Source organism: Saimiri boliviensis, chromosome 1 (assembly GCF_048565385.1).
Source record: "Saimiri boliviensis isolate mSaiBol1 chromosome 1, mSaiBol1.pri, whole genome shotgun sequence".
NCBI classification, from domain to species: domain Eukaryota; kingdom Metazoa; phylum Chordata; class Mammalia; order Primates; family Cebidae; genus Saimiri; species Saimiri boliviensis.
The window spans coordinates 236,287,313-236,302,392 of NC_133449.1; the positions used below are offsets into that span (position 1 = coordinate 236,287,313).

The 15,080-nt window shown below is 35.4% G+C and overlaps 1 protein-coding gene across 3 annotated transcripts in view; it reads right to left on the minus strand.

Moving 5' to 3' along the window:
* The window catches only part of TNPO1 (transportin 1), a 98,591-nt gene that overhangs the window by 11,907 nt on the left and 71,604 nt on the right, over positions 1-15,080 (minus strand). For all 3 annotated transcript variants that reach the window (XM_003925760.4, XM_074384865.1, XM_010336529.3), the window contains exons 13-22: positions 14,629-14,854; positions 12,933-13,104; positions 11,381-11,467; positions 9,825-9,932; positions 9,536-9,694; positions 9,368-9,455; positions 5,703-5,801; positions 4,846-4,941; positions 1,955-2,030; positions 969-1,068 (exon numbers count right to left, since the gene is read on the minus strand). In XM_003925760.4, the coding sequence (XP_003925809.1) occupies positions 969-1,068; positions 1,955-2,030; positions 4,846-4,941; positions 5,703-5,801; positions 9,368-9,455; positions 9,536-9,694; positions 9,825-9,932; positions 11,381-11,467; positions 12,933-13,104; positions 14,629-14,854 (1,211 nt within the window). The remainder of the gene's footprint in view (positions 1-968; positions 1,069-1,954; positions 2,031-4,845; positions 4,942-5,702; positions 5,802-9,367; positions 9,456-9,535; positions 9,695-9,824; positions 9,933-11,380; positions 11,468-12,932; positions 13,105-14,628; positions 14,855-15,080) is intronic.

A 15,080-nucleotide genomic window follows, 5' to 3' on the forward strand; every position in this document is an offset into this window, starting at 1 on the left:
TTGAACTCACAACCTCAGGTGATCTGCCCACCTTGGCCTCCAAAGTGCTTGGATTACAGGCATGAGCCACCACACCCAGCTCAATTTTCTTGAAAATTAAGAAATGTGAGAGAGTTACTGCTATAAAAGCATTTTTCTGGGGCAGTTTTGTAACTCTTGTGTGTATTCCTGGACACCAAAATTTATTTCTTCGCTTCCCTCCCTCAACTATATTTTTAAATTGCTTTGATGTATCTTGGGTCTCTTGTACAAGTCTACAGGTTTCCTTCCATGCTTTCTTTTCCTTAACATGTCTACTAAAGTATCCAAGTATTAACCTAGAGTCCCACACTTAGCATTTGTTCACTGAATATATCTAGTGTAATTCAGTATGTTTTTGCTTTGTGTGTCTAGAAAATTGGCAGTTGGATCCAGATCCTTAACTGGACTCATGTTCAATACCACTGCCAAATAATTAAAGTGTCTACATATAACTTGAACTTAGAAAACAAAGGATGAATAAATCATAAGCTCTCAAAATTAAAGCAATTTCAATGGCTGATGTGTATTTTATTTTATTCATTATTTCTAAGTCTGATTCAAAGTATTTTATTTAGAGCAGAAAGATAGTATTCCCACTATTTGGTCACTCTCTTAAGTGTAGATATCCTCAAATTCAGCAAAGTGATATCCAAGGATGGGAGGCAGGGACAAAGTAAATAAATAAGGTCTTAAATTTGGATGAAAGAAGCCATGGCCTGATTCAAGACAAGAATATAACCTCGTTGTCCCAATCTGCTGTTACTATCTTATTTCATGACAAAAAAAAGATTAGGGGGAAAAAAAAGGCATTACAATTTCAAGATAGGTTTAATTGTATTTCAGTATCTTTCAAAATAGTTAACTTTTTATAATTAGAGTATTAAAATATTCTTCCTTTAAAACTGTATTAACCAGAAATTAAAAACAAATCTTTGTGAACATCTTACTTGGATTACGCCACTGGGATTCACACTGATCATGGTACAAATTCCACGGAATGCTGAATCCTTTTCCTCATTGTCTCTTATGTTTCTCAGAGAGGTGCACCTATTGAATTACAGAATTGAGTTTAGCATTTAAGTAACAAGCAGATTCAATTACAATACTAATGGACAGTATTTAATGGAATAAGCACCACAGTATAGATAATGGTTATATTAAAAGAGTTTTCAGAAAGCTTAAGTTTTGTTTACTCATACTTCCTGTATGTTGGGCCCATATCTCAATACAGTAGAAACAGTGAAATCTACATTTTCTTAACAAATTGCTTCTATAAAGTAGATAACTAATTTGAATATCCCATTTAAACTATTAATGAGTCCGAGCCAAGAGCAAATTACCAAATTAACTTTTAAAACTGTACTCATGACTTGTATTCCATTAAACACTACTAAAAATGATTTGAATTGAAAGATTTATCAATTGAAAGAAGCAGAACATAGGATATAGTGCCACAATATAAACTATTATTATATAGCTTATGGTGTAGATGTTTAACTTCTACGTTAACAAGCAAATAAGACTTTTATACATAACAAATTTAAACATGTATTTCTTAATGCAATCCAAGTTTCCAAATTAATTCTAAAAAAGAAACATAATGCAAAAACCTAAATTTATAGAATTTGCATGCATCTTTATTTTTCTGGTGGATATTTAAATGCTTTTTCTGTATAATCAAGCTTTTTAACACAGCAAGCATGTGACAATCTTATCCCATGCATCAATTAGTCGTTAGCCACAACATAAAATAACTATACATGACGATGCTATTGAAAAACCTCACAAACCTGATAGGACAAGATTAGTCACATGGTTGGCAATGATAAAGGATTGTGATTTTTGTAACCAACTGAAAATATATCTAAAAGTGAGATAGAGAAAGAAAGAGTGAAGAAAAATGAATTAAAAAAAAAGATTGAATAATACACACCAGGGTCTTATAAACTGCTGTAGCATGGGGGCCACCTCTTGAGGACAAACGTAACCAAGACGACCAATTGTTATTGCTAAGGTAACGCAATCACGGTTATACACCACCAAACGCCAACCAAGACATGAGCAAATGAGGGGGAAGGAGAAAAAATAAAGAAAAAACAACAAATAACTCAGAAACAGAAACCAACAGAATTTGTGTATGATAATAAACATAAGATTTCACCAGTGCTGTTTATTACCACCCCCTAAAATAAGGGGCAGCAACATATATGGCATACTCTTGGAAAAAGAAAAACAAAAGGAAGTAAAAAAATCTAAAGATTGAGAGAACACCAAAAACCATGATAAATTGCTTTCTCGCTCAATCAAGTGTCAAGGTATCATTCTGTTAATAAGATGAGCAGTTAAATGGGCAAATCATCATTCAAAAGTCAGCCAAAATTTCAGAATTTAGTAATAAAATCTATGGTTCTTTTTCTAAAGAAATATCAGTAAAAGTGATTATATCTCTCAGTGATCTCAAACTAATACAAGTGAAAGTGATTTCCACTCTTTGGAAATTATCTAGGGAATTTAAATCAAATTTTTGGTAATTAAAATTTTTTTTCTTTGATTAACATTTGCCAAACCAACCAGTGGAAATTCGTTACATCAAAATCAACTGTCAGATTTTAAGTCTCATGATACTCACTAAATGAATGGATTCAAATATTGCTATGCTACAATGTCAAATCTCATTTTGACAAACCTCTTTGATAACTCAGGTAACAGTTAACTAACTTTAAGCCATATTTGAAATCAAATTCTAATAAAAGAAATTTACAGTCCACTGCAATGACATCTGATACGTGGACTACAGGAAAAAATAAATATTCTGTTTTTTGCTATTAAAGGCATAGCACAAAATAGATGATAATACATTATACAACTAATTATATACTATTATTTTATTTTTTACAATTTTAAAGTGGGCAAACATATATTCACCATAAAAATTCAGGAAGTCTTTAAACTTACAAAGAGCTAAAACAAGTACAACTCAGAACTGCATTTTGCAATTCAAAGGTACGTACATATAAATACATTCATACACAACGGGAAAATATACAAACAGAAAACAAACCATGAAGTGCTTTAATGGTGTTCTCTCAAAAATTTACAGGTTAACCTTTCATAAAAAAAGGGTGGGGATAAAGAAAAATGTTTAGGATTACTTGAAGCAAACTACACAGATAATACTAAAATCCAGCAGATTCATATGAAGCAAGAGAAAGAAAACCTATGTTCAAAAGACACAAACTATGCAACATTCTCATTAAACAGGCAAGTATGAACAATCCAATGAAACATGCGATAAAGCAGATGATGGTCCATTGAAAAAGTTCAGTGTAGGATATACTAATCGGAAAAAAGCAAATTTAACAGCATACTAAGGAATTGGCTTTATAAAATACTGAGATAGTGGCAATTAAAAGCTGCTAAAATCTAGATTTTAGACATTAATCATGATTTTAATAATTTAAAAAACCCACTTTTATGGGTAAGAAAGAAAACAATACTTAATGCAGCCACTTGTGATAAGAGGTAATCTAATGAATCCCAAATGTGTTTCTCAATATCAATTCAATCCATCAACCTTAGGGTATTGCCAACTATGTTCTTTATTTAGGATACAATTATACTTAAAATATAATCTTACACATAAAGCCAATTTGTTAAATGAACTATGTAACAAATTCACCAGCTGATATCCCACAAGAAACTTTCATATACATTACACTCAACATTTATTTGCAGTTAAGCATTCACATTTAAAAATAAATAGAAGTTTCTCTAGGTTCAACAATAATTTTATACTGGCAAGTATTTCAAATCTGAATGTCATGTATAGGTACTGTATTCTGAAAAGATAAAATCCTAACAAGATTTCTTATCCATCCTATACACAGATTTTTGTACTTTACAGCAAGAAAATCTAATTCACTTTGTGAAATACAGTACCCATACAGCCAAACAGCCAGATAACTGCTTCATAATTAAAAGATTTCCTTCCATACCAATAAACATTATCAATTTAAACAGCATTAGAATAAAACACACTTTCTATAATCTAAAAATACCAAATAAAAATGCCTTTGAAAAGCAACTTATTTGGAAAACCCTATTTTAACCTTTGTCTAGTATTTTGGAAGAACACTCATGAATTATAAATAAATTATGGGAATTATCTTGGTATGTAAACAAAGGAATGTGCCTGAATGAAAACGAAATTTCTGTCTTTCTGCATTGTTAGCAGCAATGAGGGAGGGTAGAAAGGAAAAGATCCAATCCACCCACAAATGTGTTCTATAGTATGGAAGGTACTCTTTAATATAAACATGCTCTCTATAAATGCAAAAGAGAAACAAGCTTCCTAATAAAAAAAAATAAATCCCATACTACCTAAATTCCCAATTCAAAGAAAATTGTATGATGACATACAAACTACATATGTCATTGTTAACCAATTTGCCACTCAATCTTTTTGACCACACTTGGACCGATTTAAAAAAAATATATTACTTCCCAGCTCCCAGTTACTCTCTGAATTTAATTTAAAAGCAAAATTCAGATGGTTCAATAGTTATCTTAGCTGGGATCCATTTTAGGAAGTATTAAACCACTGGAATGGGGGAGAAAGGTGTTTTCTGGTTATGCTACTGAATATATAACCACTGAAAACTGGTTATAGAATGTAGCTAAAACAGTACATTTTATTACTGAGAATATAGCAATTAAATACAAAATAAGCTTGATTTTCAAAGCTAGCTTTGCTTTGGTTTCTCTACGCATATTTTAAAAGGCAACAAATGTTCTCTTCACTGAAACAGTTCAGTCATATGGTACCTGTATTCTCTAACAATGTCTTTGGTGTGTTGGGTCTGTTAATGATTTCTACAAGCTGGTGCAACACCATAGGAATATAAGGCTTCATCTCTATACCTAGAGATCATCCCAAAAAGAAAAAAACAAAAAAGAAAAAAATTAAATGTTAAAAACATCAATGTGAAATACTTTGCTTCCCTTATTAACTCTGACATGTCATATAAACACAGAAATACAAATAATTAAAGCAATTACAAAAATATCAAGGCACCTAAAAATTTATACTTTATTTATTTATTTACTTTGAGACAAAGTTTCGCTCTGTCGCCCAGGCTTGAGTGCAGTGGCACAATCTCAGCTCACTACAACCTCCCGAATAGTTGAGATTACAGGCACCCACTACCACACCAGCTAATTTTTGTATTTTTTTTCTTTTTTGAGATGGAGTCTCGCTCTGTCGCCAGGCTAGAGTGCAATGGCGTGATCTTGGCTCACTGCAACCTCCACCTCTCGGGTTCAAGCAATTCTCCTTGCCTCAGCCTCCCAAGCAGCTGGGACTACAAGTGTGTACCACCATGCCCAGCTAATTTTTTTATTTGTAATAGAGACAGGGTTTCACCATGTTGGCCAGGATGGTCTCGATCCCTTGACCTTGTGATCCGCCCACCTCCCTAAGTGCTGGGACTACAGGGATGAGCCACCATGCCCCACCTAATTTTTGTATTTTAGTAGAGATGGAGTTTCACCATGTCAGTCAGGCTGGCCTCAAACTGCTGACCTCTGGTGATCTGCCCACCTCAGCCTCCTAAAGTGCTGGAATTAGAGGTATGAACCACTGTGCCAGGCCTTATGCTTTTAAATAGGGAAAAAAATCTTACCCATTTGTATGGAGATTTCTCCAATTGCCCAAGTGGCATTGTTGCAGACTGAAATGAATTCTGGATTTAGGTTGGTTCCCAATATTGGCATGAAATCAGCTAGAAAAAAAATTTAAACTATGTAACAGACTGTTCAATAGCAGTATAATTGTACTTTAAAGGAAATCTAGGTGGAAAGAAGAAATACAAGCAAGAAATAAGTTTCACCAAAACAAACAAACAAACAAACAAACAACAACAAAATCCCTATTGCAACATCAATTTAAAAACTAGTGGAAAAACCTAGGCAATTGTATTTAAATATATTTTTTAAAAGGGTTAGTAATATTTATCTTAAGAAACTGAAGAAAGCAGTATCTAGTCAATGAACTTTCATATGAAGTAGAAGAGGAAATACAAGTTCGGTTGTATTTTCCATACCACTAAAGAGAGTTGGTTAGAGTAATCTCTTATCATCAGACTAAGAAAATTCAAATTGTAAGAAGAGAAAACATAAAAGAATGGAATTTTCTTCAAAGTTAGTATTTCATACACAAATTTTTTAAAAAATCAATGATTTGGGCTTTTAAAGCAATTTTCACTCTTGTGCTCTAACTGTGGTCTCTGAATATCATTTTCCACTAAAAAAAGAGGACCCCCACACTACAGGCAAAGGCAGAAAACAAAGTAAGTGGACTATCTTGTCATAATGAAAGGACCCAGGAGCCAACTTAAGTTCTCACTGCAAGTAGTACAATAGCTTGAACATCATGAAGTCATATTGGCACTAAAAAAAACAAATGAAAACTAAACTCTGAAACATAAAAGATACCTTTGGAGGATGCTAGGAATCAATTCATTATTTTGAAAATGGGTAAATAAAAAAAAAAGAATCAAGTATTTATCCTGCCTCTGCTGTATGATTTTACCTCAGGGTAGTTATTTATTAATATAGGAAATGCCTTTCTATATAGGTATTCTCATTATTAAGTCTCACTCTGTTACCCAGGCTGGAGTGCAGCAGTGCGATCTTGGCTCACTGCAACCTTCGCCTCCCAGTTCAAGCAATTCTCTACCTCAGCCTCCCGAGTAGCTGGGATTACAGGTGTGTGTCACCATGCCTGGCTAATTTTTGCATTTTTTAGTCGAGATGGGGTTTCACCATATTGGCCAGGCTGGTCTTGAACTCCTGATCTCGTGATCCACCATGCCCGGCTAGAATATCATAATTTTTTAACTCCTAATCAATCAGGAGAAGTAAGCCAGGGTTTCTTCATCTCAGCAATACTGACAGTTTGGGCCAGATCATTTTTTGCTGGTGGAAAGGGAGGCTGTCTCCTGTACTATGTTTAGCAACATTCTTTGCCTCTACCCACTAGACATCAATGGCACCTCTCCAGTGTTAAACAAAATGTCTCCAGACATTGGCAAATGTTCCCTGAATGGCAAAACTGCCCCAGTTGAGAATCACTAATCTAGACAATTATCATGATTGATACCATTTAAAAAAAAAAACGGAGGGACAACTAGACACTATGTACTCCTTAAGAAAGTACACAATACCATCGATGAAGTCTTAAAAACAAAACGTACATCTCATTAAAACTCAGTCTCTGTATCAAAACAATTTACAGTAAATACAAAGGACAGAGGAACATGTTAGACATCAGAAAGATGCAATCAGTAAAATTCACAGTATAGGAAATTCTTTAGAATAAAAAACACGATTTAACAAAAAACAACTATAAGAAGAGATAGTATGTACTGAAATATTAAGATTTCTAATGCTATGTTTGAGATTTGCTCCAAAATATCTGAGATCTGTGTCTGACCCATGACTGGACAGTTGAAACTTGATGATAGGAGGCTTGTTACATTTTTTCTACTTTTCTATGTCTTAAAAATTTTATAATAGAAAAATTCAATCCTTTCATGTAAGTATCAATTAAAAAACTAAATTAGATGGTAAATATGAGAATGATAAGCCTCCCAAAAGAATTCATTATACTGTTAGGCTTAAACTTGATTTTTTTTTTTTTTAAAGACTCAGTCTCACTCTTGGCCGCCAGGCTGCAATGACGCGATCTCGGCTCACTGCAACCTCTGCCTCCTGAGTTCAAGCGATTCTCCTGCCTTAGCCCCACAAGTAGCTGGGATTAAAGGTGCCTGCCCCCATGCCTGGCTAATTTTTGTATTTTTAGTAGAGACAGGGTTTCACCATGTTGGCCAGGCTGGTCTCGCACTCCTGACCTCAGGTGATCCGTCCACCTTGGCTTCCCAAAGTGCTGGGATTACAGGTGTGAGCCACCATACCTGGCCAATTTGATGGTTGTTAATATATCATAATTAATGTTACTATTCAAAGTTAAGAAATGGTTATCCAAAAGAATGATTACATCAGATGATAAAACATTCAATTAATATTTTAAATTAAGGTTTAAATCAAGTGTTAAAATAATTGTTACCCAACATGCTGATAAAGAAAAGGGGAAAAAAATCCCGTAACTCATTTATAACCCATGAGTTTGAGAACAATTCAGGGTACAATACTCAAGAAATTCCTTATCATTGTCACAATAGGCCAAGACAAATGTTATCCTATTAAAACAGAAACAACTCATTATTTACTTTTTTTATTCTTGAGATGGAGTCTGACTCTGTTGCCCAGGCTGGACTGCAGTGGTGAGAGATAAGCCCACTGCAACCTCCACCTCCTGTGTTCAAGCAATTCTCTTGCCTTAGCCTCCTACTGAGTGAATGGGACTATAGGAGCCCACCACCATGCCCAGCTAATTTTTGTATTTTTAGTAGAAATGGGGTTTTGCCATGCTGGCTAGGCTTGGCTAGTCTCGAACCTCAAAATCCTGATCTCAAGTGATCTGCCTGCCTTGGCCTCCCAAAGTGCTGGGATTATAGGTGTGAGCAACCATGCCTGGCCTCATTATTTAAAGTGACATTTGTTAGAAGTTTTCTGCAATATCTGAAAAAGCATGCTAGTTTATTTTATTTATTTTTTAGATGAAGTTTTGCTCTTGTTGCCCAGACTAGAAGTGCAATGCCATGATCTCGGCTCACTGCAACCTCTGTCTCCCGGGTTCAAATGATTTTCCTGCCTCAGCCTCCTAAGTAGCTGGGATTCCAGGCATGTGCCACCATGCCCAGCTAACTTTGTATTTTTCATAGAGATGGGGTTTCTTCATGCTGGTCAGGCTGGTCTTGAACTCCTGACCTCAGGTGATCTGCCTGCCTCAGCCTCCCAAGTGCTGAAATTACTGGTGTGAGCCACTGTGCCTAGCTATGCTGGTTTATTATAGAAGAAAACCTGATTATTACTATTTCTGTGTACCTCTACCAAAAAGGAGGCTACTCAAAAAAGGATATATGAACTAGCCTACGGTACCAATGCTTCCCTGATGATGGCCATGTCCTTTACTCTAAAGCATTATTACTAAGCTTTCCTCTAGTCACAGAAGTGCCTAAAAAGCTAAATGATGGCAAGCTCCAGGATATATCAGGGGTTCCCTCCACCTTGTCTGTTTCAATCAGAACAGCTTTACTTTAACCAATAAAGTGTACATTTGTAACTGTTGGGATTTCATGCAATTTCAGTTAAATAATAAAAAACAAAGCTGATGTAAAAATAACTTCAAAAAAATCACATTCATAGCAGTAGAAAATATTCATACCTATACAAGGCTTAACATGCGGAAAGCAAGCTTTTGTGAGGTCACCTAACAGGGCAAAAGAACTCTGTCGAACTTCTGGCATTTTATCCTACAAGAAATAAGAAGAAATTAACCCCAATGTGACACAGAGAAACAGGTTTCAATTCATTTTCATCTTCCAAGCCTCACCTGCATGCACTGATACATTAGTGTTAGGATGTTACTTCGGGCTACCAGCTGTTCAATGTTGCCTCCAAGTCCCTCAGCCAGGCCACTCAGTAAATCAAGAGCCACTATCATAAAATCTTTATCTGGAGCTTCATATTGATCTGGGTGAGCATTGTTTAGCTGAAATTAGATACAATATTTTTTGAAAGTTTGTTTTTAATTAACTACTGAAAAAGTATGTACACATTATGCCTATCTTAAGAAAAACATCCACAATGTCAAGAAGGGAAAGACATTGTTAAAAAATTACCATGGCTTGTGCAAGAGTCTTCTGTACTAGGTTTACACAACGCTGATACACAGGTTCACAGTATGGAAGGAAGCCAGACTGCAGTGCTGTGGCAACTGAAGATAGGCACTAGAAAGAACAAAGTACACATGCTAAATTTTCTAGGTATACTGAAGATTATGATGAATGCTTGAAACTGTGCTTAACAGGATCCTGGTCATTTAGGAGCCAACTCTACTACTTTCTACAGTAGCATCTTTTTTTCTTTCCAAACCTCTTTTTAGAAGTCATTCATTGTTGTTAGTTTGCCAGCCAATCAGGTCAGGTTTACTCAGAAGAAAAGTTTTTACAAGAAACGTTATCCTTCAAGGACAGATTGATTATTATGTGTTCATATATTTTCCTCAAATTTAAGAGGCTCATTTCATGCTCCCATCATGGTCAATGCTGTGGATGGACTTTACTGGGCATATTCTGAGACCCTGCTGAAAAGCAATATATATACAGTTGGCTCTCTGTATCTATGGATTCAACCAATCCTCAATCAAAAGTATTTAGAATTAAAAAATGATTTATTGGGAGGCCGAGGCGGGTGGATCACGAGGTCGAGAGATCGAGACCATCCTGGTCAACATGGTGAAACCCCGTCTCTACTAAAAGTGCAAAAAATTAGCTGGGCATGGTGGCACGTGCCTGTAATCCCAGCTACTCAGGAGGCTGAGGCAGGAGAATTGCCTGAGCCCAGGAGGCGGAGGTTGCGGTGAGCCGAGATCGCGCCATTGCACTCCAGCCTGGGTAACAAGGGCGAAACTCCGTCTCAAAAAAAAAAAAAAAAAAAAAAAAAAAAAAAAAAAAATGATTTAAAGTATACTGGGAGGAGATGCATAGGTCATATGCAAATACTACACCATTTTACATAAGGAACTTCAGCATCGCTGCATTTTGGTTTTCACAGGGAGTCCTGAAAACAGTCCCCTGCAAATACTAAGGGACAACTGTATACAAAAAATGAACCACGATTCTTCTTATTTTGTTGGGCCCAGAAATAGTTGTTGCTCATGGTCACAGAATTTAACTTCTCTGGCTAAGGACAATCCATGGCAGAAGTTGGTGACTCTTGAAATAATGAGGAACAAGAATGAAAAAGACTGAATTGGCTCTATTAATGTCAATTCAACTAAGTTTATGTGAGAACATTTCACAGTATGTTCAGTTACTACAACACCATATAAAATTTTGCAATGGGAGAGGTGTTAAAGAAATGTTAAGTATACATGGAATCATTTTCAAATTGGAAAATTATAAATAAAGTACCTCCTTAATGGCACCAAATCCCAATACTACCTTCTCATATACCCTAGTGTATATGTCTCCTGGTATAGAGAGTAGATAACATAAGAGAATTTAAAACTATTAATTTATTATCAATTAAGTAGAACAGGTTAGAGAATAACATGTATAATTTCCTTCATCTACTTTAGAATATAAATTTATCAACACTTTTCTTATCACACATACCCATTCTGGATTTGAACATGTGTTTTGGTAACAGATTAAATATTACTAGTCCTGCATACCTCGAGTAAAGGGAAGAGATCTTTATCTTCATCCTTTAACATGTTCCATTTCTGGATCAGTGGAGGCATTAGCATCTGAATGTATTCCTATTTACAATGATGAAAAACATATAAAGTTCTACTATCATATGTAAACAAGACCATTTTGAGTCTTTGAAAATTAAAATCCATTTTGAGCAACTGTGTAAAATCATTACAAAAGGCATTTTAAGAGTTATTCTTCACTCTACACAGTCCCTTTTAAAATGTTCCTTTCTTTTGCCTACCTTTGTATTTACACGACCATGTTCTAGTTTTAGATCTACTAGTGATCTAGTGATCTTTCAGCCTTTTTGAAAGAAAATGTCTATCAATAAATACACAGCTAATCAAAATGTATTACTTCTGAAATCACAATCAATGAAGATATAAGCTTTTCTCTTTAGTTACAGAGTATTTTTAGTTCTGGGGCTGGACATGATGGCTCACACCTGTAATTCTAGCACTTTGGGAGGCTGAGGCAGGCCGATCACTTGAACCCAAGAGTTTGGGGCCAGCTTGGGCAACATGGCAAAACCCTATCTCTACAAAAAAACTAGCCAGGAATGGTGGTAGATTGAGCCCAGGAGGTGGAGGCTGCAATGAGCTGTGATCATGCCACTGCACTCTAGCCTAGGTGACAGAGTGAGACTTTGTCTCAAAAAAATAAAATAAAATAATTCTTTTTAGTCATGGAGCTTTAACAAGTAATATGGCTATTACTATACAGTACATTTTAAAATCAACAGGTAAACTTATATAGATGCATTTGTAGGAAAACAGACTTAGAATCATTTAAGCGTCAAACTAAAGAATGATCCATAAAATGAAGTAAATAAACATCATGTAAACAGGGGCACAGATTCTAAAGACATTCAGAAAACAAGCCCCCACAAAACCAAACCAAACAACCAACAGCAAAGCAAACCTACAAACTGTCCCATACCAAATTTTAAGTGTAACTTAAAACAGTTTCTTAAGACTTCTGACATAGTCATCATATAGAATAAGTCTTATTCAGCAGGGTATGTGGAGCCATATTAAAATTCTAATACCACTTAAATCCTTAGACAAATCCATCCTCCTCTTAACACTACTGGAAACAAGGCACTTTTGCACTATTATTTAGCATTTTAAAACCTATTACCCCAATTTCTAATTGTTTTATACAGTGTACTCCCCATATCTGCTGAGAAAACAAAGGTGTCTAGATATGGTGGATACAAAAACACTAGGAATTAAGTCGAAGTAGACATCCAGATTATAAAATCTTTTTAACCCTTTGCTTTAGTCATTCTAAAAAGTATCAGAGCATTCATGTGAAATGCTGCTGTAGTTTCCACACCAAGTATATACTTAAAAGAATACCATTTGAAAGGGGATATATTTGCTGCCTTTGTAAGATCTATACCCTTAAAGTAGCAGAGACTATTCACACCTTCTAAAACATTTTAATTTCCAAATACATGCTAACCTATTGATTGTTAACTATGCTACATATTATTTTCCAAAATAGTTCTTAACAGATACTTACCGGTTTGTTTAAATGATGTCCTACTGAATCTGCTAATGTTCCTATGGCATCATAAAGAATGAGTAGGTTCTTATGCTGGTATTTACTAAATGCAAAGACCAGGGTATCAAGTATATAAGCAAGGTAAGGAACAAGTTCTGTACAAGCCTCCTCTTCTAGAGTAGCAAAGGCACTGTTAATAAAAGAAAAAAATACTTATTGACTGTAAGAGAGATCTCTTTAATTTCTAAAATGTTGATGTTCTATTTTGCCCAATCAGAAATTTCCTAAAATGGTCTAAGCCATCTGTTAATGAAAGTCCTGGTAATCAGCACTCTGAATTATTTACCCTTTTCTTCTGTAGCACTTACCATAAATGATAATTACGTAGTTGTTCTGTATTTACTACTAGCCTGTAAGTCTCAAGATGGCAGGGACTGTAAACTCAGCATTTAGTATATGCTTAACAATTAGTATCTTAAAAAAAACTGGTACTGAATGAATAAACTATAGGATCCCAAACATAATCTATATCCTCCCTCTCCTAGAAATATTTAGTGTTGTATTAATCACCATAGCCCCCCTGTTCAACTTTGTCTCATTTTACTAAGAATATTTTCCAAATATGACTGCTTCAGATGGATCAAGGTCAAACCCAAATTTACTTTCTCTGCTGGGCATGGTGGCTCATGCCTGTAATCTCAGCACTTTGGGAGGCCGAGGTGGGTGTATCACTTAAGGTCAGGAGTTCGAGACCAGCCTGGCCAACATGGCGAAACCTCATCTCTACTAAAAATACAAAAATTTGCTGGGCACGATGATGCACACGTCTGTAGTCCCAGCTACTCAGGAGGTAGAGGCAGGAGAATCACTTGAACCCGGGAGGTGGAAGCTGCAGTAAGCCAAGACTATACCACTGCACTCCAGCGTGGACGACAGTGAGACTCCATTTGAAAAAAATAAAATTTTACTTTCCTTTGTTCAACAGTTATTTCTTCCTGCTACCCAAGGTCAATGGTAAAAGCAAATCTACTCAAAAAAGTAGAGCTATAAACATAAGCAGAAGGCATTTTTTAAAAAACATAAAGGTTTGCTCCAGGAAACTGGAATATTTATAATAATAAAAGCAACTGTTGCTTTGATCTAAAGAGACAGGCTCCAAACCAGCCAACAGAATGGCTTCTGGAGCAGAACTACTAAGCACTCAAGAGCTGTAACTGGTAAGTGACTGACCGCAGGTCCATTTGGTACTTTCTGTGGAGTTAGGGTGCTTGACCTGTAGTCTAAGGATGTCAATCTGCTCAAACTTAAATTATTCCTTCAAGATAGGAGCCCTGTCATCACTACTTCAGATGTCTGAGGAAATTAGGGTGTAAAATAATTCTGTTATAATTAACAGAAAGAAAAATGAGCCAAGGAATAAACAGCAAAGTTTGATGTATAGTGTCACATTTAGATCTATAAAATCATCAGGTAAAAGCCACATATGACAAAATTATTCTGGCCAAACAAAATGTATAAAATATGCTAATATGCAAACCTAAAAGCTACAGATCCTGCAAAAAACTCCAAGAAGAAGAAAACTAAGCTTTCTGATATAACTGGAAAATTTTCAATTATGAAACACTTCATTAAAGGTTTAACACCAACACTATCACAACGTTGAAAACTAGTTTTTAACTTTCACGAAGAACACTGTGTTATGAATCTGTCCCACCTGCAGGCAGCTTCTTGTACTCTCTTGTTGCTATCCAGGATGCGCTTTAGCAATTCTGTCATTAATGGCTTCAGATATGTGTCTGGTGGCTGGCTCACTACCCAGTGTGCATAGCGGCTAAGAGTCCAGCATGTTATGGAACGCACAAGAGCCTTTTTATCAGAGAGGCACTGAATGAGGTGAGGAATAAGCTCAGGCAAGTATGGAATCATGCCCTGCATGCAACCTAGAAATAAAAAAAAAAATCTTTCAAAATGCTAAATTTTGGTTAACATTATTTTGATTATGAAAATAAAACACGCATCTATGAAAAAATTCAGAATATTTCCACTGCTATAAACATAATGTAATAAGCCTCTTACAGTAGGGTTAGGATCTCATTTTACCTCTGCTATACAAATTATGGCTTTCAGAAATGCCTATGAAGTGTTTCAATTTATTTTAATAGATGT